Source organism: Syngnathus scovelli, chromosome 19, assembly GCF_024217435.2.
Source record: "Syngnathus scovelli strain Florida chromosome 19, RoL_Ssco_1.2, whole genome shotgun sequence".
In the NCBI taxonomy this organism is placed as follows: Eukaryota; Metazoa; Chordata; class Actinopteri; order Syngnathiformes; family Syngnathidae; genus Syngnathus; species Syngnathus scovelli.
The window spans coordinates 7,731,500-7,755,542 of NC_090865.1; the positions used below are offsets into that span (position 1 = coordinate 7,731,500).

The 24,043-nt window shown below is 45.4% G+C and overlaps 4 protein-coding genes across 10 annotated transcripts; 3 read left to right on the forward strand and 1 right to left on the reverse strand.

The window, feature by feature from the left end:
- Window positions 1-404: 404 nt before the first annotated feature.
- On the reverse strand, window positions 405-8,766 carry ndrg1a (N-myc downstream regulated 1a). Of its 2 annotated transcripts, XM_049750857.1 has the most exons (16): window positions 8,598-8,766; window positions 6,061-6,135; window positions 5,772-5,807; window positions 4,183-4,288; window positions 3,986-4,106; window positions 3,781-3,843; window positions 3,605-3,665; window positions 3,128-3,214; window positions 2,997-3,053; window positions 2,826-2,929; window positions 2,698-2,754; window positions 2,576-2,627; window positions 2,313-2,360; window positions 1,905-1,940; window positions 1,771-1,822; window positions 405-1,577 (listed from the first exon to the last, which is right to left on the reverse strand). In XM_049750857.1, the coding sequence occupies exons 2-16, from the start codon at window positions 6,115-6,117 to the stop codon at window positions 1,327-1,329; spliced, it is 1,188 nt and encodes a 395-aa protein (XP_049606814.1). In that variant the 5' UTR covers window positions 6,118-6,135; window positions 8,598-8,766; the 3' UTR covers window positions 405-1,326. The 2 variants fall into 2 exon arrangements, with proteins under 2 accessions (XP_049606814.1, XP_049606815.1); XM_049750858.2 differs by lacking the exons at window positions 5,772-5,807; window positions 6,061-6,135; window positions 8,598-8,766 and adding an exon at window positions 4,604-5,765.
- A 3,079-nt stretch (window positions 8,767-11,845) lies between these two features.
- On the forward strand, window positions 11,846-14,445 carry tube1 (tubulin, epsilon 1). Its single transcript, XM_049750847.2, has one exon. The coding sequence runs from the start codon at window positions 12,808-12,810 to the stop codon at window positions 14,212-14,214; it is 1,407 nt and encodes a 468-aa protein (XP_049606804.1). The 5' UTR covers window positions 11,846-12,807; the 3' UTR covers window positions 14,215-14,445.
- Window positions 14,446-14,871: 426 nt separating this feature from the next.
- Window positions 14,872-17,908, forward strand: LOC125986917 (regulation of nuclear pre-mRNA domain-containing protein 1A). 2 transcript variants are annotated; one of them, XM_049750874.2, is made up of 7 exons: window positions 14,872-15,264; window positions 15,532-15,661; window positions 15,839-15,945; window positions 16,018-16,112; window positions 16,409-16,535; window positions 16,933-17,108; window positions 17,384-17,532. In XM_049750874.2, exons 1-7 carry the CDS (start codon window positions 15,114-15,116, stop codon window positions 17,426-17,428), a joined length of 831 nt encoding a protein of 276 aa, XP_049606831.1. In that variant the 5' UTR covers window positions 14,872-15,113; the 3' UTR covers window positions 17,429-17,532. The 2 variants fall into 2 exon arrangements, with proteins under 2 accessions (XP_049606831.1, XP_049606830.1); XM_049750873.2 differs by having other exon boundaries at window positions 14,873-15,264; window positions 17,463-17,908.
- Window positions 17,909-18,034: 126 nt separating this feature from the next.
- On the forward strand, window positions 18,035-23,935 carry si:ch211-13c6.2 (uncharacterized protein LOC100000125 homolog). 5 transcript variants are annotated; one of them, XM_068649069.1, is made up of 11 exons: window positions 18,035-18,503; window positions 18,580-19,791; window positions 19,864-19,954; window positions 20,820-20,906; window positions 20,978-21,126; window positions 21,215-21,334; window positions 21,408-21,441; window positions 21,628-22,666; window positions 22,742-22,862; window positions 23,159-23,354; window positions 23,425-23,935. In XM_068649069.1, exons 4-11 carry the CDS (start codon window positions 20,825-20,827, stop codon window positions 23,676-23,678), a joined length of 1,995 nt encoding a protein of 664 aa, XP_068505170.1. In that variant the 5' UTR covers window positions 18,035-18,503; window positions 18,580-19,791; window positions 19,864-19,954; window positions 20,820-20,824; the 3' UTR covers window positions 23,679-23,935. The 5 variants fall into 5 exon arrangements, with proteins under 5 accessions (XP_068505170.1, XP_068505171.1, XP_049606788.1 ...); XM_068649070.1 differs by having other exon boundaries at window positions 18,580-19,700; window positions 19,930-19,954; XM_049750831.2 differs by having other exon boundaries at window positions 18,580-18,648; window positions 19,930-19,954.
- Window positions 23,936-24,043: the final 108 nt, after the last annotated feature.

Consider the following 24,043-nt stretch of genomic DNA (forward strand, 5'->3'; position numbering starts at 1 on the left):
TTTGCCTTTAGCCACAGGTGCTTCTCATCAACCGGCAGCGAAACGACCTCCGAGAGTTTGCTCACGTCAAGCAAGTCTTCTGTTAAAGTTCTGCTGAAGTAAGTGTGAACCTGCTAAAGTTCACCAAGTAAGTGTCTGGTTTGGTTTGTTGACGTTGCAGATGTGGCTCAGCAATAGTGACGATCTGAATAATGGACACCCTTTAGAATTGGACCCCAAAATAGAGAGCTTTTGTTGTTGTTCCTGTTGCTGTTGTTTATAAAAACAAAACATATATATATATATATATATATATATATATATATATATATATATATATATATATATATATATATATATATATATATATATATATATATATATATATATACAAAGCAGAAAAAAGACGACACACTGAGTTCAGCTGAGTTACACATTGTCATTTTTTAATGTCGTTTTTTTCTTAATAAATACAAACTGTTATGCCGCTCGAGCATCTTTACACAGCTCCTACAAAAGCAAACGTTTGCCAACGTAGTGCAAGTCAGAGCGACAGAGCATGACGACGTTATTAATGACGACAAAATGACAAGACGCAGAACTGTCAACAACTACATGGCAACGCTTTGTTCCCTTGTGCTTGATAGTATTGAAAAAAAAAACCTTATAAAAACAGTTAATCGTTTGTCTGCCGGCGTTGTTAATAAAGCTTTTCGTTTTGGTGGTATGGATTACAAAAAAGCAACTCATATCCCTTAACGTATTTTCGTCTTTCTCCAAAAAGTTTCTCGAGGGAAAGGAAATAAAATGCATGTTCAGTATGGTCAAAATAAAAACAGGATGAGCTAAAATGATGCTTAAAAAGCTAGCTTCCGCTGCGCTCTCCTTCACCCCCACCCCCTCCAACCTACCACGTCATCTCCAGACTCAACTGGTTCAACCTTCTTTTATACGTTTGAAAAAATTATTGTTAAAAAGTGGCCGTTGGCATGGCGTGGTCCACGAGGGCAGCAAGAGCTGAAGGGAGCGTGCGTGCCACCCAGCAGATGGCGCCGTGCTCTCTGATCTGATTATTATTTGAAGAGATTTTTGCATGTGGACAATGTGTAAAAGTCAACTGATCGTATGTGAATGAATATTTGTCCATTTTGGTACTAAAAAAGGAGAGAAATAATGATGCACAACAAGCTTCCTCTGTGCTCTGTCAGCCACTAGCGATGCCCCCTACAAGCTACATCATCACCAAACCCAAAATCTTAGGTCCAACCCTCTTAATCTAGATGAAAAAAACAAAAATTTTGACAGTGGTAGGTACAGCAAACAAAAAGGGAGTTAATTGCGACGGGATTAGCAAGAGACTTCGGGGGTCTTGAGCATGCCCTGGTCCACGTCGGGGGCAGCGTTGGTGGCGGCGGCAGGGGTGTGACCCCGCAGGTGCTCGGCCGTGTGTGAGCGTGAGCGTGGGCCCTCATTCGTGTGCGCGCGCGAGCGGTTTCCCTCGTGGGTGTGTGAGCGCGAGCGTGAACCCTCGAAGGATGTCACGCTGGAACCCGAGGCCGTGCGAGAGCGCACCAGGCGGGTCATACTGGCTGACGGCACTGCCACAACAAACACAAGTGGAAAACTCAATTGGTGTCCCATCAAATTGGGCAGATAGTATTGCAAACTGATCTGTCTTGCTTAAATGTGATTGTATTGCCAACAAACTCTGCCTTGGCAATGATTTTTGGTAGCCCCTCATTTGACCACAAGAGGGCAGTCAACTATGAGCAAAGCGCAAGATGTACTCACTGTATCCCATGCCCTGAATGAAGTACTTAAATGCCTCCGTCAGCTTGGCGGGCTATCAAAAAACAAAAACACAATGCCAAAGTACGTCTTGTCCGTTTCTACATTGATGAATGGACATTTGAAGTCATACGCACCTGGTCAATCTGGGGCATGCCTCCACAGTCGGCCATCTGAAAGGAAATAAAATATTAAATCAAATGACTAAAGCAGGTGAAACGAGAAGCAGAAAAAAGGCCATTAAAGAGCTGACGTTATTTTCTCCACAGGGCCATTAAACGCCACATCAGCACGCAGCCAACATTTTGGCCTGTCGGACCTGAGCCAGAGGTCGCCACAAGTAGGTCAGACGCGGCAGATTGGGCACAGGCGCCGGTTAATGTGTTACCACGTAAACGCGCACACACACACACACGCGCACGCACACACACGCGCGTGCACACACACATACACACACAAACACACAGACACACACACAGACACGCAGACACGCGTGCCGTTTCCGTGACGATAGCAAGTAGCCTCAAGTAGCCTAACGCTCGCACCTTAAGCAGGGTCGCTTTTGTGGGGTCCAGTTTGGTGTTGCACTCCACCTGCATGCACAACACATCAAAAGTAGACAGGCTCAGGTTTACAAAGTCGGGTTTCAGACAGGTTGAAGGTTTCAAAATGACCCTTTCCAGCCCGTATCAGGGTTTCAAATTACCGGTTAGACATTTGGCTTCAAATTGGGGCTTCTAGTTGGGGTCTTAGATTAAGTTGAAGTCTTAAATTAGTTTCAAGCAATGAATTGCGGCGTGTTCCTCACCACGGCGTCCACGGCAGGCGAGCTGTCCCCGACCACCAAAAGAGAAGGACACCTGGGTTCAAAGGTCACGCATGAGCAGGGTTTTGGGATGAAGCAAACAAACGCAAACGGCGCTGACTCACTTGAGGGTTCTGGTGTTGCTTCCTGGCATCGGCCTCTCGATCTCCAGGTCCCGCCGACTTAAAAAAAAAAAAAAAGAAAATTAAATTGGAAATTCTCAGCGACCTACAAAGGCAATGTGACCTTTCACCTTTCGTAGGCCTTGACGAAGAGCTGCAGGTTGAACTGGTTCATGTCCCTCATCACATGGTGGCGGTATGTGGCCACCATGTCCTGGTTGTGGTGGATCTCCTCCTGCCGGATTCACATTTGGCATTAGCTTCCGTTAGCATATTGGAACAAAAAGCGGCATGATGCTCACCTTTCCGAAGAGGTGGCTGATAATCAGGTCGGGCAAGGCGTGGGTCCAGCCGCTAATCTGAAGTCACAATGAGATAGTTTTGAGAACTGCATCTCTAATTGAATTTCTTTCTTTTATTTTCAATGGATGACCTTGTGCGCAGCCCAGTCCATCCAGCCCTCGGCGCACGGGTTGATGTTGATCAGCACCAAACCTTCCACCATTTTCGGGTACTCCAGCTACCGCGTTCAGAGCAAACATTACAATCAGTTAGACAAACAGTTCATCATACTCAGACCATTGTTGCGTCCGAGCTTCTAATCGTGCAAATATTTTTCTTAAAAACACAAAGTCACTGTGGCAGTCAGGAGCGGTTTTGGTTTTACTTCAATATGATATTTTTGGTAAAAAATGAATGCATCGCTGTGGTGAACGTTTGACCTTGGAACGGTCTCGAGACATTGTGGAGGTGTGTTGCCAAAATCATCAAAAAGGAGGAGGATGATTGATTTTCAGTCAATGATTAAGCTCGGCCGAGGAAGAAGAGGAGATGTGTGTGTGTGTGTGTGTGTGTGTGTGTGTGTGTGTGTGTGTGTGTGTGTGTGTGTGTGTGTGTGTTTGTGGCTTACAGCAAATTTGGTCAGCATGAAAGCTCCAGCTCCCATCCCTAATCCAATAACAGACTTCAGCCTGCAGCGTGCACAAACGCGCACGCACACACACGCACACACACACAAGCTATTAGAACAAGTCCCAACAACAATCTGGCACGTCTGCAATTTAACAAGCGAGCGTTTCAACCTACCCAAAATGCTTCAGGACCAGCGGGAGCGTCTCAGAGAGCTCGTCCATGGAAGGATACTCGTAGCTGGAGGAAGTGTCAATTTAAAAAATATCACCAATAAAAAATACAATGCAAGTTGTCATATGAAATTTGTAACACATCTTGCCCTGATCTGGTCGTCGTGTCAAAGGTCACCGGCGCAAGTGTGTGCGTGGGTTTGGCTTACCCGGTAGAAAAGGTGTTGGCGCCTTCATGCTGCCCCAGCGCATCCACGTGACACACAGCAAAGTGGTGCAGGATCTCCAGCATGTCCTCATGCTGGAACAGCGAGTCCCAGCACGTCTTGTCTGCCCGCAAGAAAATGATGACGATGAGGAATGTGACTAGCGTGACGAAGAGTCGCAGCGTGCAGGCGCGCCTTACGGTTAAGCCCGATGTCGTGAAAGGTGAGGATGACGGGCCGCTCGCCTTTGGGAATGCCCCGCATGGTGCAGTGGAGTCGTCCATACGGCGTCTCCACGTCATGCTCCTTCCAAAATGACGCCAAAACACTACTTTAGACACCCTGAAAACTGCTGGCTTTAAAATACTTTGTAAGGTTGTCATTATATTAAAAACAGTTACATTATTAATTCAACTAAAGTGGCTATAGTTGTTTTACAGCAGAGTAAGCGATGCACATTACACCAACAATTATTACTCTATAACTGTATAGAACATATAGAACTTCATTTGCAAACCGGTTCCTTGTAACCACTCCACATTTCTGTCGCAGCAGCTGACAAACCGCAGCCAAACGCCCCATCTAAAAAACATCGGACAAAATCCCAGCGCGCGGACTCACTGCAACTTCAACGTCGGCCACAATCATCTCCCCGTCGGAATCGTCCAGAACCATCTTTGCGGGAAACTCGAGATGGGTACGAACGGCGAAGGTCCCAAGTGCAGGCTGGGTGGAGCGGATCGGTTCGAGGCGTTTATAGCGCTAAGCCATAAGCCCCCTGACCTCCCGTGGTGCCTTGCGACCCGGTCAAAACAAGCTAAATCCAGATGGAGAGATCCTTAAATTGGATTGTTGGGACCAGGCGGTGGCGGGTTCGCAGTCGTTCACCGGCAGTCTTGTTAAAATGGCCGACGAAACAAAGATGCTGTGTGTTTGTGCAGCTGTGAGATTCTGAAAATATTCCACCAGTCAAGGGAATATTCTGAAGTCCAATTTATAAAAGTGTCCCTCGAGTTAATAGAAGGTCAAAAGCATGAGGAGCACCACAGGGGACTACTCTTGAACCACACCAATTGTAACACAGTAAGATCTTGTTTCAATCATTTGCAAAATATATGTTTGCGTGGATGTCAGATTTCACCATACACACCAATGGCACCTTTGTGCTTGTTGATTTTCCTACTTTTGTTTTTCATCCTCCTCAAGTGAGAGACGAGGATGACCCGTTTACCAGACGTAAACACCCAGGCGTCATCTGCGACCACACCCACGCTGCACGAGCACACCAGCACGTAGGCTGGGCCCGGACGAGTCGTAATCCCGCCACCTTCGTGGCACAAACAAGTTGCTGCGTTTGTCTGCAATCACCACCGTGATGAAATCGATCTGCCTAAGGCACTAGAAAAAAGGCTGTGCTTCTGTTGTCAGGTACGTTTCAGCACGGAAGGAACATATCTGAGTTTTCCAAAGATTTTTATATGAAGACATAAATGTTCATATAACAAAAGAATACATTTGAATAAACAAAATAATCACCAAATCGCCGCAGAAAAAAGCCGACATACAGAAGCAGGCAAACTTGATTAGCCAAGCCCAGATTTGATTTGTGGAAAAACAAAATCACCGTGACAATGATGATTGCTTACTCATTCTGCTGCTAGATGGTGCTAGGCCGGCCCAAGCTAACTGGGTCATGTGACAAAGGTCGCCAGTCCAGATAAGATGGCTAATCAGTGCTAGTGTAATTTGATAGCGAGCTAATAAATGTCCCGCGCGTGTGCTAGCGTACCTTGATAGCAAGCTGCTGCACCGCCTCCCTCAGACCCTGCAACACAGACACACGCACACATGCACACGCAGGCACACATGCACACACACACACACACACACACACACACACACACACGCACGCACGCACGCACGCACGCACGCACGCACGCATGCACACACACAGTCACACAAAAAAAACACTTCTCAAGTCACATCACAATTAGCATGCGCCTAATCAAATATCATGAGGGAGCGTGCCCTCAAATTTTGGGATGGCCAAAATAAGGAGCAATCATATGAATACGTACAGGCAGCTCCCTATCCACCAGCAGAGGTTTGGATTCAACAACCTGGATGTCGTCCATGGCTACGGGCTGCGCGGCCTGTTGGACCACAAAACAAGTTACAATAGGATTGAGATACAGACGTGATCTTGGACACCAACTGGTTCTTCTGGTGCTGCCTGTGCTGCCTTCATCAGCCTTAGGTACAGTGTAGGAAAAAACAGACTTGTCGGCACGAGACTCAAGCAAATGTGTGGGCATTTTTTCCCTTTTGTCTATCAATCACTTGTCGTGTCCCGTCATGCCTGCCGTGCCTGCATGCTTGTTTGACGCCTGCTTTCATACTCAACATTTCACTACAAAGGTGCGGAGATGACAAGATACCTGTTTAGGGGAATTTGTTTTATGAGGAAGGATTGGTAAAACATGCCAGATCTTAATGGGTCAAAAAAGTGGAGAAGCACCAACGCGGCCGATGTTTGCTACTATTTGGACGACAGCCACATTAGCGCATGAATGTGTGACTTGCGTGTAGCCGTACTTAATGGCTTGACACAGCGAGACGTCTTGCACAGGAAGTGTGAAATACTTTCTCTTTCTCACATGGAGAGTCAGGGCCGGGAGACCGGAGCGATCCGGATCGCACAATGGCAATGAGTAGTATCAAACAACACGCCCATTTTTTGGGTGGGCTGCACTGTGGAACCTTTGTTGGAGGACAAGGAGAAGAAGGAGAAGCAGTAGAAGAAGGAGGAGGCAGGGCAGCCATGGCATGCCGTGACCCGTTTCACGTGCTAAAAAGCCAACGTGATGTCAGCAACTGTTTTTTTCTATGATGTCAGAGTAGCCGTCACAGGAAAAACACAAGTGTCAACTTCGCCAGCTGGCTTTCTTTGTTTCTCACAGCCGTCTTCTTGTGAGGGCACAACGTGGGGAAACAGAGCACCAGCTTCCTTGTGTGCTTTTCACCGCAGGAGCAGCACACGTGCTGGCAAATCAAACACGCTCATGTGAATTTTGACACCCCCCCCCCAACTAAGGGTCTTCTTCTGTTACTAGGGTGGTCTTGAGGGGGCCGAGGAGAGGGGCAAGGTTGCCGGCGCTGGTTCTTGCAGTTTTAGTGTCTATAGTAACCAACTCACGTCAAACCGGTCCCTCCGTGCGAGTCCCGACTGCTCCGTTCTGTTTTTTTGTTGTTGCCGAAAGAAGTGCTGGCGTGGGTCAGGCTTGTTATGCAATTGGGAGAGGAAACGAAGGCTGGGGAGAAAGGGGGGGCGGGGTCGGGATGGGCCTGAAAATCTGCTGCCTTGCATAAAAAGAAGACGCCGCAACAGATTATGATGGCACTTTCCACTTGTTGTCTACACTGTGCAAGGTGACTGATGAGTTGTTGCATTCACAGTGTTAGCTTAGCTGACCATGTTAGCAACTATTTGTATAAATGGCATTAGCTATTTATTGTATTGGTAATTTTGGGTTGATGATGATAACTATTGTTTGTATCAACAAGATGAAGAAGCTCCTTCTCTTTGAAATCGGTGTCCATCTGCAGCAACAATTATTGCTTCCCTAATCTTTTCCGACAAACTCACTTAATCTGTCAAATCCCTCGCTTGTCAAATATCAACAGAGCTGAGCGAGCGAGCGAGCAAGAAAGCAAGATAAACTAAACTGAGCTAAGCCGCCGCAGACCTACATTTGGACTAAATGACTGGGGAAGGGGTCCTGTTTGGCGTACACTTGATGCATAAAAGTGAATGAGGGTGCGCTCAAGAACCAGATTTTAGAAGTAGGGACCCTGAACGCAGCGTTGAAAGAAAAGTTACCATGTCAAACAAAAAAAACACTGGGACCCTGAACACATAGCACTGAAATTATGAGGACCCTAAAAACGAGGGACCCTGAACGCGGCTCTGCACAGATGAGTTACCAGGGCCAAAGGAGGATATGCGAGTAAACAAGACACGCTAAAAAAACTCTTCCTCTCTGTCAAGAATGCAAAATAAAACGTCTCGTTACGCAACTTGATCATCCAATCATATGACCTGGGTGCTGTTACTCAGTCACGTGGTGCGTGTAGCTATTTCTCTTTGTCTTTTATACGGGGGGAAAAATGAAAGAGGACACAACCAGAACCGAGCCAAGCACCACCGTGATTGGAAAAATAAACAGATGTTCACCATAAGCGTGATGAGATAACGAATGCAAAACAATACATAAAACAAGTAAACCCGAGATAAAATAATAATAACAATATAATAAACATAAACCGAAACATGATAATGGAGCGTTTGATGTGCACGATTAACTTTTTGTTTTCCACTTTTGCGATTGTACTGTGACCATAAACTACAGACGGAATTTCAAACACCAAGTCTTTTGGGCAAGGGTTTATCTTTTTCTTCCGTTTTTTAAAAAAATTTCTGCAGATTGCACGAAGAACTTGTCACTTGTGCATGCAGATCCCTGCACGCACACGCGCGTGCGCCTTTCCTTACTTGCGTGCATGTGCGTGAAAAAGAAAAAAATATATATTTTAATGTTTTAAAAGTTCAACTTACTTGCAGGTTTCAAAATGTCCTGAAGCAGAGGGGAAATTTTTCTCACAAATAGATTTCAAAAGATTTGAAGGCGTTCAGGCGTTCAGTGACGGCAGCAGTTTTGTTTACAACGTGTCGGCGGATGTATGAGGGAATTTTATAAAGACTTGGGGAGGGTGGAGATGAGTGTTGCGAAGAGGCGGGGGGTGGGGTCGGAGTGGAGGGGCGAAAACTCGGCCCACTTTCCCGGATTGGGCAACATCTGCTGCGGGGAGTGATCGTGCAACCGAGTGCAACTTTCCCACAGCTTAACAGCAGCACCAAGAAGAACGCCAATAACATTCCTCAAAACAAAGAATAAAAAGTACATCTTAAACGATGAAAATGCAGCTGGGCTGGGCTGCACAGGGACAAAATAGGCGCAGTACCCGTCCAAAGTAAGCACGTGTGCACCTGGACGTGACGCCCTCTCAAGGCGGAGTAGCAGCTCAAATGTTGGCAAATTGGCCCGTGTGATGTTCAAGGACCCGTTCGGGAGGCAGTAAAGCGCAACTGCCGCTCAACTGGGTCGCGCCTTGATGAACTCGCTGCGCCTTGATGAACTTGCTTCACCTTTCCTCTCCTATGTTTATATGGAACTGTTTTAAAAATGAAAACAAATTGTAAAAATGCGAGGTTAAACGTTTTATTTTTGAAGTCACTCTTTTTAATTGAGATTACATATTGAAGATTATGGGCACGAGTCATGGTGTCACTTGATTTGGGGAGACACTTGTTTTTACTGGATTACTTTAAAGTTTGAGGAATGAAGATGCTGTGCATTGCCGCAAGGATGCTAGCACCTTGTCCAAGTAAAATGCTGTATCTTCACATGAGACCCATCCTTTGGCCTCCCCCTGATTGGCGGGCGCCATAAAACGCTTTGCTTTGACATGGGGTCGAGTTTCCTAAGTGGGCTGCTTGCGATTCCGAAGCCATGCGTCTGGCTTTTACGCCTCCTTGTGAAATTTTCCACACCTGCCGCCGCTGACTGACTAACTGTTGCAGTGCGTGCGCGTGTGGCCTCGGCCGAGGCACAATAAGTTCACTGTTGCCTTGTAACGCAAGGCCCTCAATGGGAACACAATGGCTGCATTGGCAAGTCCAATAAACAAAATGACTGCATGTTTTTTTTTTTTTTGTGGGGTGGAGCATTATCTTATACAAAATATGGAGTAAAGTGTGTAGGGCGTAAAAAGCTTTGAATGTAGGTTAATAGTTGATAAAACCAGCAGCGGTTTGGACTTTTACCCGCAAGATTGCATTTTTGTTTGTCTGAAGGACTCAGCGAGTGTGGATGAGGCCCTGAAAGCCAAGCGTCCTCGAACGCACCCGTTGGGCCTTTTGGTTGCGATTTTCATCTTGGCGAACAAAAGTACAGAACAAAAGTGTTGGGTTGCTCAACACTTGATAAAAGCACTCGCAGACTTTCACCCTGGCGAGAGTTTGCAAGTTGAGACCAGGCCCTGAAGAAAATGGTTCAAGTTAAAGACAGTAGACGCTCGCAGTGTAACATTCCCTCACAAGGCTTCTTTGCATTTTTTAAGACTGTCGCTGTTACCAGTGTGTCGAACGTGCGTCTCATTCTTCTGCACCATCGTGCCGCAACAATATTTTACAATGCTTGACTTTGATATCGATCGTCTGACTCAAGTCGCGATAAAATTGCCCTCCTTTCCCTCCGGGTGCTGATAAAACTGTTACTGAGTGACTCGCCGGGCGGTGGACAGATTGAAGGCTTAATAGTACTGTTTGCGCTATAGGTGCAAAGGTTAAGATAATAAATAAATAAATAAATCAAGTTGACTTTATTTATTTATTTATGGGAAGTACTTGAACATGTCCACTGCTTTTTTTTTTTTTTTTGCGAAGCACCCAACGTGGTCACGCTGCTCAGCTGACATCCTTGTTCCGAGAAAGACACCGGACACATGACAAGACATGTTATGCTATGCCTTAGCATTTAGCACACATTGCTCACACTGCACGCACGTTAGCTTGAATGGTGGGCGAGGAAACCACAGAATTCTAATTAACCTGAAATTAAAAAAAGACCGCGGCACATGCTGTACATTTTTTATGCATTTAATACATCAGACTTTCTTTAACGCGAATTCTTCCAAGCAACAATAGCAGGGTTGCATTTTTAGTTTTGTGTGAAGGTAAAAAAGGAATGACGGACATGAGAAATGTTTGTGTTTTTATTTATTTTTCCACAAAAACAAAACCAGTGTGAAATGGCGATCTCAACTGCAAGCGTCTTCCTGGATTTGTCCCGTGTCCTGTGACACACAGCGGGATAAGAAATGTGATGTAATGTGGCAGAACAACAGGTTTATAAATAAGCTATTTTTGAGGATGGGATGTTTTGGGAATGAGAAACAACAGCCGACATTTTGCATTCGGTCGAGGTCAAACATTCACTTGGGGAGTAGATGAACAACGAAACGCTAATCGTTGCAAGATTGTTTTGGAGTGGCAACAGGACAACAATCACACTTTGTTGTAATATTTGATCATTGAAGTGAACAATTAACACAAAGCAGCTCATGTGAATCGTAAATCAAAGGTTAGTGGCTCATATCAGACTTCACCTCAACAGTCGTCAATAAAAGGGCGACGACGAACAATTGAGAGTTTCAAAGTGACAGCGACAATGTCAAAGATCGAGAATCATCTCAATACTTGACGTGACTGAAAATCAAGTGAATTTGTTTAAAATAATTTTCTATTCTATAAGACATTTGTTAAATGCTGTTATGGAGGTCGAATAATCATAACAATTCTATTTTGTTAGCATTTATATATTACAGTTAAACGTGTGTGCATTCTTGCATAAATATATCTATATTCTCATATTTCTTATTTAGTCATTTAACGTTTGGTTTACTCTTTTGCATGCTAAGTGTATTACTGTATCTCCATTCTAATAAGAGATAAAATCGCGAAAATGAACTCGTGAGTAAATGATGAAATTGCTGCTTGTTGCGATGATGACCCAGTAATTTATCACATGCTGCCGGTGACTAATTGTTGACTATGCAGGGTGTTGCTTCTTGTGCCCCCCCCACAGTGATGTTTTGTGTGTGTGTTTGTATGTGTGTGTGTGTGTGTGTGTGTGTGTGGGGGGGGGGGGGGGGGGGGGGGGGGGCGTACGAGGACGACGAGTGAGACGTGACCGGGAGCTTGGACACCGATGGCGGCAGCGCCACTCCGTGGATAGATCGGAAAGTATAACGAGAAATTAACGGCCAAAAGTTTTCCCATTCCCTTTATTTCCATTGTCAAACGTGATAAATGGTATAGATGCAGCGTCAGAGAGTATCCTTCTCATAATGCTTCGACGGATTACGTTGGTTTGAGCCAGTTTGAGCGATCACAGACTTGAGACGGGGGTTAATCCCCACAAAACACACACGCACACAAACAAACAAACAAACAGACAAACAAACAAATAGACAAACTAGGATTGTTACCTCAGACAAGGACGTTTTTAGTTTTGTGTTTTTTGTTTAGATAGATAGATGGACGGACGGACGGACGGACGGACGGACGGATGGATGGATAAATGGATGAATTTATTGAATCATTTCAGTTTGTCTCACCACTATAGCACCAATGTGTCTCGCTGTTAATCTGTCAGACACCGACAGTAAACAAACAAATTGTAGGTTAGTTCTCAAACGCAATCTGGGTCGCTACAATAATCTGTTGCCATACACACAACACTTCCCTCCCTCCGGTTGCCATGACGACAGGACTCACATGGTGCCTTCCTGAGCGTTATCAGCGTTCAAAAGACGCCGTGACCCTGATACACTCGGTCAAGAATTCTGACCACATACGAGGGAGTAGCTTTGTATGTAAAAAAAAAACTGCCACCACAAAAATGTGCACTTTAAAAAGAATGTCTTACATCAGCCAGCGTCCTGGACTTTAAACATATATGTGTGCAGTGTGGTAAAGCGTGTACAAAAACAAAAAACAAAAAAGAGCTTGTTTGTTGTTGCAGTGGCACTTTGTGGCCACACTACGGCGCTGCTTCATATGATGTTGAGCGGCGTACGGTTTCGTGACCAGAAAAAAACGAAAAAGAAGAAGAAAGTACAAACTGGAGCGCCAGCTGATCGGTGTCACTTTATACTGGCAACATAAAGAAAGAGCAAGATTTGGGTGACGAACGGGATTTAACATGACCCAGTCTATTGTAGTTCAAGTCGGACAGTGTGGAAACCAGATCGGTTGTCGCTTTTGGGACCTGGCTTTGCAAGAGCATGCCCATTACAACCAAAGGGGATTGTATGACGACACCACCGGCACCTTTTTTCGCAATGTGGACTCGGTGAGCTGGAATGGCGTCTGTTGTGGTTCTGCTAATGGGAGAATCCAGCAGCTGAAAGCGAGAGCGGTGCTGCTGGACATGGAGGAGGGTGTAATCGGTGAGTTCCTGAAAGGGCCTTTGCGAGAGCTTTTTGACAGCACTCAGCTCCTCACGGGCGTGTCAGGTGCGGGCAACAACTGGGCAGCTGGCCACCTGACTTACGGTTCGACCTACAAGGACGAGATTGTGGATCAGCTGAGGAGGGCAGCAGAGCAGTGTCACTGTCTGCAATCCTTTTTTCTGATCCACTCGATGGGAGGAGGTACAGGTTCAGGGCTTGGGACCAAAGTACTGCGCCTTCTTAAGGATGAATTTCCAGAGGTGTGTCGCATTGTTATACCTGTCTGCCCATCTGTGGATGACGATGTCATTGTGTCACCCTACAACAGTATGCTGGCCATGAGAGAGCTCACAGAGAATGCTGACTGTGTTCTGCTGGTAGAGAACCAGGCACTGGTGGACATTTTGAACACGGAACACACATGCCATGGCACACAACACGCGAAAGGCAACATCATCTCGGCAAAGGACAGGCTGACGGGCTCTGAGAAGCCTTTTGATGCTATGAATGACATTGTTGCTAACATGCTACTCAACCTTACCAGTTCTGCCCGTTTTGAGGGTTCCCTCAATATGGATCTGAATGAAATTGCCATGAACCTGGTTCCTTTCCCTCGATTACACTATCTGGTTCCAAGTCTAAGTCCTGTCTACAGACTTGCGCAGGTCAGCCACCCGATAAGAAGAATGGATAAGCTCTTTAGCGATGTCTTCAGAAAAGGCCACCAGTTGATCAAAGCAGAGCCAAAGCGCAGTCTCTACTTTGGCTGTGCCCTCATGCTTAGGGGGGATGCTCAAGTGTCAGACCTGCGCAGGAATATTGAGAGGTTAAAGCCCACGGTGCGCTTTGTGTCATGGAACCCGGAAGGCTGGAAGACAAGTCTTTGTTCTGTGCCCCCTGTTGGTCTCTCTCAATCCCTGTTAGCCCTGGCCAACACTACCACTATCAAATCCACATTCATGGAGATGAGAGAACGATTCCAAAAACTTTATCGGAAGAAGGCACACTTACATCATTACCTCGAAGTCGATGGGATGGAGGAGAGTTTATTCTCAGAGGCCGTAACATCCCTCGATGCTTTGATTGAGGAGTACTGTGATCAGGAAGCTGGCGCAGGGAAATTCATGCCTGTTCCAGAAAGATTAAAAGTAGCTTAATGCAATACAACTGACATTTCGTGATACTAATGAATATAGCATAGCATGTGAGTAGCTCAGTGTGCAGCACCAACACTTGGATTGACAAGAATTAATTCATACAATGTTTCAGGCATGAATGTAAACCTGTGTAGGCAATGCCAAGATCTCTAGCTTGAAGATGGGATTGGTTACATTAAAGGCATAAATAAAATAATTTCCCTATAAAATATTAAATTTCTACAAAAAATGTATCGGTCCTTTAACGTGTGGTAATTTACAGCAGATCTGCCACATCCAATACGGCGGCCGTGTTAACGTATAACAGACACGGACTGATCTGTTCAAGGTAAGTACGTAAAAATTGTCCATAGTGCGAAATAGGCTTATTTACAATTGGTCAAATCAAAGTTCGTCACCAGATTCATTTTACATGTTGATTAGATTCCAAATCAGCATTTTAAAATACAGAGTTTTGACACATTTTTAACGCATTATAACAAGAGTAAGCGCTATCGTGTATCTTTTTAACCTGTAGTGAACAGGGACACGTATGTACTATTTTTTCAGACATGCAAATAGCTTCTGCACAATTGTCAATCCGCTCTTAAAATATCAAGAATAGTTTTAAATACATTTAATTCTAAAATTGATATCTAGATCTTTGGAATTCCGGTTGTCATGAATGCGTCATGACGAGCACACGGAAAAGTACCTCGCGCAGGCCACCAGGCTAGGCTAGCTAGGTAGTCAAGTACGACACTGCGCAAGCGGTACGCTAACATGTTTTAATTGTGGATGGCTACTTTAACGCGCATTTAAAGTTAAAAAAGAACTGCAATAACCGAGTGAGGAAGTTGGAACAATCAAGCTAAAGCGTGTCGGTAACGCGGAGCGACGAGGTTTGTGCGGCGGTCGTCATGTCCTCGTTCTCCGAAGCTGCTCTCGAGAAGAAACTGTCCGAGCTCAGCAACTCTCAGCAGAGCGTTCAGACGCTGTCGCTGTGGCTCATCCACCACAGGAAACACTCCAAGACCATCGTGCACGTTTGGTACGACGAGCTCGTTAAAGGTAAGCGACCTCCATGCAGCTGCAAGCTTTCTTTGCCAGCGTGCATAATGTGTTGTGGTGCAGGCGCTAGCAAGTCAAATGCGGAATAGTGTCTTCACTGTTAAAGATCATGGGGAATGCCCAACGTACTTGTGATCGCTCTAAAGACCAAGACCGTCCTTGAAACGCCCAAGCTCGTATTTACACCAGCCGCTTATCGATGTTGCAGTTCTGCTACCTCTCGTATGTTTACCACAACACGTGTACTCTTCTTAATTGTGTGTGCAGCTCCGGTGTCACGCAAACTGACCTTCCTGTACTTGGCCAATGACGTCATTCAGAACAGCAAGAGGAAAGGACCTGAGTTCACCCAGGATTTTGCGCCTATCATTGTCGATGCGTTCAAACATGTTTACAGGTATGCATGTGTGTTTCTGCACCCTGAACCATACCAACTTACCTTAGTCCAGTCCAGAAGTGCGTATGAGACTGGTCAACAACGATCACATGAATCAGTGGGCAACAGTGACCCCTGGCCTCACGCTAAACCAGTGTCACACACAATTTGTTTATCACAGTTTGTGTTGTCCCTCAGAGAGTGCGAGGATGGTTGTAAGAAGCAACTGGGCCGAGTGTTGTCCATCTGGCAGGAGAGAGCCGTCTACGAAAATGAGCTACTGGACCAGCTCTCCAGAGTCATCTGTAAGCTCCCGTTTGCTTTTTCCTAATTGATTGAGGACAATGACGTGCATTGTCTCTTGTGACATTCCGTAGATGGTGAGAGGAAGCCCATCAAGAGGTCCTACGAGTCCATCCAAACACTGAACGACAACTTTCCCAGCCAGACTTCTCCAGCCGAGCCCCCGAAGGTCCTGACCCTGACGGTTTAGTAAGACAGCGGGCGGAATTGTTACACATTTCGCTGGTTGAATTTTAGGCTACACAGAAAAAATATATCGTCTACATGTCGGAAAATCATAAGACATCATCCAATTTTCTAAATGTGGGAAGCTGCACCCCTGTGTGAAAGCGTACAGTTACGGCAGCATCCTTTTTCTTTTCCTGGAAGTGACTTTGTTCTGGCTTCCTAATGGCTGAAAAGGCCGCTTTACTGCAACGGCCTTGACTTTGAAGCCTGATGGGGTCTTGATTCTCTTCCCGACAGACTTCGGAGCTGATCCGAGCGCTGCAGGAGCTGGAGAACGCAACCTCGGGAGACTCGCTGCTGCGTCAGCGCATTTCCTCGCTGCCCGCTGAGGTGCAGGACACGTCGCTGCTGCACAGGATTACAGGTAGGGGAAGCCATCTTCTTCTTGAAACACATTTGCACTCCACAACTTTAAGAACTAGTACCTCTGTTAAATCAAAACTCAGCAGTTTTTCCACAGCTCTGATCTAAGAAACTGCATTAAAAATCATTTGTTACATTTCAATAATTTCATCCGTCTCTGGAGTTGAAACAAAAATGTTGTATTTTTGTTTCTTTATTTTATTTTAATAGACAAGTCAATTAGGCTGAGTTTCATTAAATTGTTTTAAACATGTCTTTGCTTGAGTCATGGTGTTTATGTTTTCAATTAGTATTGTGTAAAATTCAAAATAAAATGTTGTACTGGTTAGCCAGCCCTAATCAAGCGTTTGCATTTTGCTCACCGCATCCGACTGGTGTGATGCGTGTCCCCGTCTCAGATAAGGAGTCGGGCGCACGTTTCTCGCGGCAGGTAGACGACGCCTGCATGCTGCTGGCCGACTACAGTGGCCGGCTGGCGGCCGAAATTGACGACCGGCGGCAGCTGACACGCACGCTAACCAGCTTCCTGCAGAGCCAGCGTGACGGTCTGGTTCACAACGAGCACAAACTCGAAGTATGTAGCCATTAGTTTTTATTCTTTGCATGAATTTGAGGGTGTGCTGAAGCCCTTCTAGATTTGTCATGATTTTATACAATCAAATGGTTAGCCAACAACCAAAAATATGCATAATAGGATTTGTGTCACTTTGTAATAAAACGGAGAACTGATCTCGTTGGTTGGTGCCAAATTTTTACTTTATGGTACTGTATATAATTTCTTTAAATCAAGGTCTGGTAAATGACTATAGTTATGATGCAAATTCCAAATTTTTGTGGCTTTTTCTCCAGGAATACAAACGCAAACTGGCCCGAGTGAGCCAGGTCCGGAAATGATGCAAATTCCAAATTTCTGTGGCTTTTTCTCCAGGAATACAAACGCAAACTGGCCCGAGTGAGCCAGGTCAGGAAAGAGCTGCGATCCCGCTTGAACAATCTCCCGGGTGGCCTCCGTGACGCCTCCACCTGACATTCAACTTTTGAATCTGTCACTTCTTCGGTTTTAGCATTGTTTGTCGTATTTTATTTTCATCCAAATAATGTCAGTGTGTTTTTAATTTCTCCCACGTGCTCATCTTGCACCCTCCCCATATCATTATATCCTGCCGTTCTCGAAAACCATGCTACTGTATTACATGTTAATTCAAGCTGTAATTGCAAAAGTGTGAGTGTAGAGTCAGTGTACATAATACTACACGGCTCCATGTAAATATCTTATATTTGAATTTGTGTCAATGTGAATTTTTTCATTCAGGTTGTGGCTTTTTGTACATATCTGCTGGTGTCAAAATAAAAAAAAAGGCTATGGCAGTATAATTTGTGTAGTATTGCGCCAGGCCAAGAAGGGGCGACAGTGACAATTGCTTCTAAATACTTTTTAAAATATTTTTTTCCCCCTCTAAATGCTATTACACGGAGCTTATATATGCGTGTATTAGCTAGGTGTAGATAAAGTTTTAGATTGAGAGCTTATGCTCTGATTTAGTGTCTGGAGCAGTAGTTGACGGTAATGCCCAGTTAGGTGGCAAACCGCTCAACAATCCAAAAGGATGAACTATTACCCGGAAGTACATGGTTTGGAGTCCCAAGCCTGCGCGTTTAGGATGAGCGTCGTTTCCGATTTAGTTTAAATATTAAGAATTATGAATTAACTTGTGCACGAAGACTATTAGTGTAGCATAAATATAGTCAATATAACTTCAATTTTTATAGTTTACCTTAAAACTGAACTGGTTTTCTCTGCAAATCGCGTTTGCATGCTAGTTAGCTTAGCCTCAAACGCTATCGTCGTGCGTACCCCTGGTCAAATTGAATTTGAAACGACCACGAGTTGATTGTTTTTTTTTTAACAATGGATGGTTTGACAACTCCATACGAAGATGACTCGGTGACGGAGTTCATGGAGTGTTCGGTAAGCGAGCTAAGATGGAGTATTCAGCTACCCAAGCATCAATTCGTACAATTGTTTACGTGTTTTGCACTTGCAGGTATGTGAAGTATCCTTAAGGGGACTCAGTTTGTATAAGATACACTTAACGACGCCGGGACACTTAAAGGTACGATGATGATGATTGTAGCTAATTTCATTATCCTTGTACATTAACAATCGAGCAACAAAAAGGAGCTCAGTAAAGTCCAGAGTCTGTATTCAGGTGCTTCTTCTGCATTGTACTACATCAATGGGAAGTTTAAAGTATAAGTAGCTGAAAGACTGCGAGCCAACAGTATATGTTTGAAAATTATAGGAAAAAAAACCCCCACGTCCTCGTGTAAACGGAGTTCAGGAAACTTGCGTTATAATGCTATAACGCTGCTCTCGCATGGTATTTTCTGGGAACTGGATGCATTACCTTTAACATTTATGACAATGCAACTATTGTTTCACAGTTAAAAGACAATAAGCAAAGCAGACCAAGGCTTTATTTACGTGTCTCCTTTACATATCCCCTTCAAGCTGCCATTTCCCAACTCTAATCGCTGATGGCACGAACTCAAGTTTTTAGCTTTGCAGGTGGAGCCATAGTGATGGGAACAGCAAGAAAGAGGCTTTCTGGACATTGAGCAATAACCAGTGACCAAGAGATAAGGTGTTCTTATGTTTTCACGACATTGCTGAACTGCTTGACTATCGGACTTGAAGAAATGGTGGTCTTGATGAGCATGCTCACGAAAGAGAAGATTCTGTTCAGTCTTGGCATGTGCAGCTTGCTTTCCACTCTGCAGCCATTTGTCGCCTTGACACCGCAGTGTACCGCTACCGATTGACTTGAAGTGCTTCAGACTCTTGATGTAGAACATCAAGCCCCTACACAGGACACCTCAAATTATAACCCACAAGTTTTACGACCTGTCCAGTTTCAAGGAAGCAGTCCAACCTCCATACTCAGGTGTTCCATTTTGGGGGGGTTCATGACGAGTTTTGAAGCTAACACCTTCTCTAGTCCTGGCCAACTGAGTTTTTACGCTCACAACTTTCTTCATCTGACTCTTTGATGTTTGTCTTGTCTTCTCTCGGACACTTATGGGATCCACCCCTCTCGAGTACCCGAAGGCATCAAGCAACATCTTGTTCTTTTAAACAAAAACGTTTCAAAGTATGTAGGACTTGGTAAGTTTAGTCAACAAATTCACTTTGTCTGCTCACCTTCCAAGTCAGTACAATCGGATTCGGTCCTCTCCCACAACCATATTGGCGTTCTGTAAGTACAGCGTCTCCCAAAAGCAAAGATATTTACTGAACTAACTGTTAAAGATGTATTTTTCCATTGTAGCGCCACCACGCCTCTGCTCAACACTGATTTTTTTTTTTTTTATTGCTCTCCTTTCATCCCTGGCAGAAGGAGGATGCTGCCGTCGCCGCTGGTAAGTAGACCCCGTCGTCCGTCGAGTCATTTGGGGTCTGCAATGGCCTAGCATATGTTTGCTCCACACTTGAAGTACAGGTACGCACACACAAAGGCAGGTCCCGTTCTTCATCTTTCAAACATTTTCCGTGTCGATGGGATTGCAGTGGCAGCACCGGTCATATTTTCATATGGATCGTCGGTCTTAACTTTTGGGTCCCAGCGCAGTTCTCCCGAGCTCTTCTGAACTTTCATAGTGACGATGTTGCGGAGCGTGTTGAGGCAAGTTCACTTACTGGGATTTTTTTTGAGGACTTGTAGCTTGGTTCTTGAATACAGGCAGCTTGGTTCTTTAACACAAGAATGGTTCTTGTCTCTGGTGCCCTTACGTTGGATCTTGTGTACCGGGTCCAATAGTACTCCTTAGTTGGTTCTCAAGTAGCTTGGATTTTTCTTTTTGGTGCAGAGGCTGCACTTTGGGTAAACTGCTCTTGCACAGTTGCAACATCACATTTTTTTAGTTTTACATTTACCAAGCAGGCTGTATCAGAAATCACTATTTCTGTTGTTTACCAGTGGAGCAAGTGGAGACTTTCTCTTGGCTGACTGGTGACTTTTTTCTTCAGCGGTCTTGAAGATTGGCGCAGCGATCAGCTGACTTTGAGAATCTTTCTAATGTTCTTTAGGCATCCCTTTCCCCACGGTCATTACTTGAGTGGGTGTGCCAACATGTACCAGTGCCCTCTTTGCATGCTTACTTTAAGCCATCTTTGTAGGTTGCCAATGGAAGGTGCAATGACACTCCACTACACTACTAGGTTAAAATTTGAGCATAACTCAAACAAACTGGATTTTACTTATGCATCTTTGTTTGGTGTTGTCAGGTCACATGGTCCGAGAACAAATCATACCAAAGTTCAACGATATTTTACAATACGTGGATTACCTGAAGCTTGACGAGCCAGTGATTGGTATGTAACGCAGCTTGTGCTTTTCAGCTCCTAAATTGATGTGACAGAATAATTGTTAACTCCCGTTTCAGGTTTAAGCTTCTTGGAAGAGGTGCTGAGTGTGAATGCGGAGCATTCCAACATTGGGCCCCGATACACATGCACACTTTGTAATATCACCGCACACCCGCCGGAAATTATTCATCATGTGATCGGGCGAAAACACAGGCAGAAATATATTGTATTGCACTTCATAATCCCACAAATTCCATTTTTTTTTTTTTTTTTTTTTAAATAATAACGTTACTCAAAGCAGTGTATCATTGCAGGAGACAAAGCGTCCGGATCTGGTTTCCTGGGATAAGCAATCGGTGATGACGCTAACTGGAAAGATAATTCGCACCCGAGCGGAGATCATCGCCAGGCAGGACGGAAGCGGACGTCCCAAGGTAAGACGCATGGTCTGGTAGTCGTCACCTTGCATCCAAAAAGGAACTAAAATACTTTTGTTTTGTATTACAGACAATGAAGAATTTGGGACACATCATGACAAGAGGTAAATAAATGTCTGCTGTGGTGAATGCGAACAAAAGGCAACAGGAATAGGTCGTCGTGGCGACCACTCGTGGATCATTAAATACTGAGTATTTATTGCTTCACGAGTATAATTCAATGACAAAAATGACAATGGCTACTGTACAATTTGTGCCGTTGTGGTGATTCAAGTCCTATGGCTGTGTAGTTCCCTCATGGCAGAGGCATACGGAAAACCCGCAGAAGCCCTCAAGCGCGCACCAACGCAAGCAGGAATTCCATGCCTCGGACCACGGTCGTTTTAGGGCAGATCCACCGAGCAGAGCCGCGTTCCTCCCAGCCGAGGCTCGCCCCATGAATGTGGCAGGAAGGGGACAGACTACAAACCCGTGGAATCAGCAGATGGCAAAGGCCAACGACTGGGTAAGGACTTCTAGCCAGGGAAAGGGTTTGGACCTGGAATATCGTCTGGATAATTGTAGCACAGGAACAAAAAGGGTCGAGCCCTATAGAGAGACCGAACAGGCTTGGGATCAACCCGCAGAGAGTTACACCAACTACAAAAAGCAGGAGGCAAACAATGAGTTTTTCACAGAGGATAGAAGGCGCGAGTTTCTGCTCCCTGGTCTGGACTGTCAGCCCCCGCGTCAAGGGTATCAGCCCCAGCGTTCTGAGTACCAAATCCCGCATCCAGATTATCAAACTCAGCGTCCAGATTATCAGGCCCAGCGTCTGGACTACCAGACCCAGCGTTTAGACCTCCAAACCCAGGGTCTTGACATCCAGACCCAGCATCCAGACCTCCAAACCCAGGGTCCTGACATCCAGACCCAGCATCCAGAGTACCAGACCAAGCGTCCGGAATACCAGACCCAGCGTCTAGACTTTCAGTCCAAGAGCCCAGGCTTTCAAGGAGATGACCTGTGGTGGTCTTATGACAAGGGTAGAGATGTGAGAGTTGGGACAAGTGTGTCGGAACCACCCATGAGGAATGTTCGCTTATCTTCAGAGCGACCGCGTGAGCGTTTTCGAGATTACAATCATGGCATGTGTCAAGCGGAGTCCCTTCCAGACAACCCCGCCGGCTTCCAGACCCCTCTAGAAGATTCCAGAAGCATGTCGGCCATCCCGGAGCCTTTCCGCCGTTTCTTGAATGGTCCCGCAGCTGACGAGGCATCTGGCAGACGCAAAAGAAAGAGCCGCTTCTCGGACGCTACGCCCGAGGAGGTGGCGGTGACCAACAGGATGTAAGCAATTGAGTGTTGCTATTCTTTTGGTTTTGTTGTGATTTGTTAGCTTTGCGGACATTTTTTTGTCAACAGGTTCAACGATAGACCTCCGGACGTCAAACTCAGACGTCCTCTGGAATCATCCGCCAGCGGAACGTCCCAGCAGGAGACCCGTAGACTGACGCGGCATCCCAATCAATTCTCACAAACACAGGTAGTCTTTGTTAATAAAATGACAACCTCTCTTCATAGCCATCATCCCATGCCTGGTTTTGGAGAATATTCACAATAGCCAAACAGCTAATGTGGCAAGGCATGCTGGGTCGACTTGCGAATGTCCTCGTTTCAAAGGTACTAAGTAGTTCAGAGTCAAAGGGAATGGGGCGAAGAACACTTGGGGTGAAGTTTGCCATCCCGCGGTGAAGGCAATGTCATCCTCCTGCACTTCTACTAATTGGCTGGGTTCTGCCTGAAAAGCCTTTGTTGACAAATGTTTCTGTTTTCCAACAGCCAAACAGTCCCACACTCCTACAGATGTCCTCTCAACGCTCCTGGCAAGAGCCCAACTTTCGGAGATCCGAAGACGGTTATGGCGAGGAAAGAAACGGAGGAGGAAGAAACTCGAGCAACTTGTGCGATGGCCCGCACATGTACCAGCAAGAAGTGTGCAGAGAGCCCAGCGACTTGGACGGAAACCGTTACGAAGGTACGAGTTGTACTTCTCACATGAGTTGCACCTGCACAATCAAGCTTCACCTTTCTCCTGTCCATTGGAGGTTTTGGTCAGCAACAGATGTACATGACGCGTCATCCGGATGAGCGAGCACAGTGTCCTGAACGCTTCCAAGGAGACGCTCTGCAGCAGCAGTTTCAGCGGCGTGACCTGCAGCCATTCTCCCAAGGTGTTTTCAATTCTCGCTCGCCGCCTTTGGACTTGGAGAGCCCCATTGGGATGCATCGGAACCCTCAGTACTCCAAAAGTCTAGAAAAACTCAAATCCACTATCCTGGAATTCATGTCTAGGAATTAGTCATACATTTATTGTAGTGTACCATGGCTGCAGTTTAAGTAGAAGCTTTAAAATAAAATGTCATCTTTGTTGACTATCCACCCATCTATTTTCTGTACTGCATATCTTCTTTATTGTTGCGGGAGAGCCAGAACCCAAGTCGGCTGACTTTTGGCAAAGGTCAGATGTCCCTTGGACTGGTCACTCATTGCGCCATGCAAACTTAAATTGCTAATTATTGTTCAGGAAATGTGTAAATAAAATATTTGTCTGCTGCACCTCCTCTGCTTTCACTTCTTTTAATGCTAATTGATGCCAAAATAAATTCTTAATCATGCAACACATTTCATCACTATTATTTTATATTTTATGAGGTTAGGGTTAGA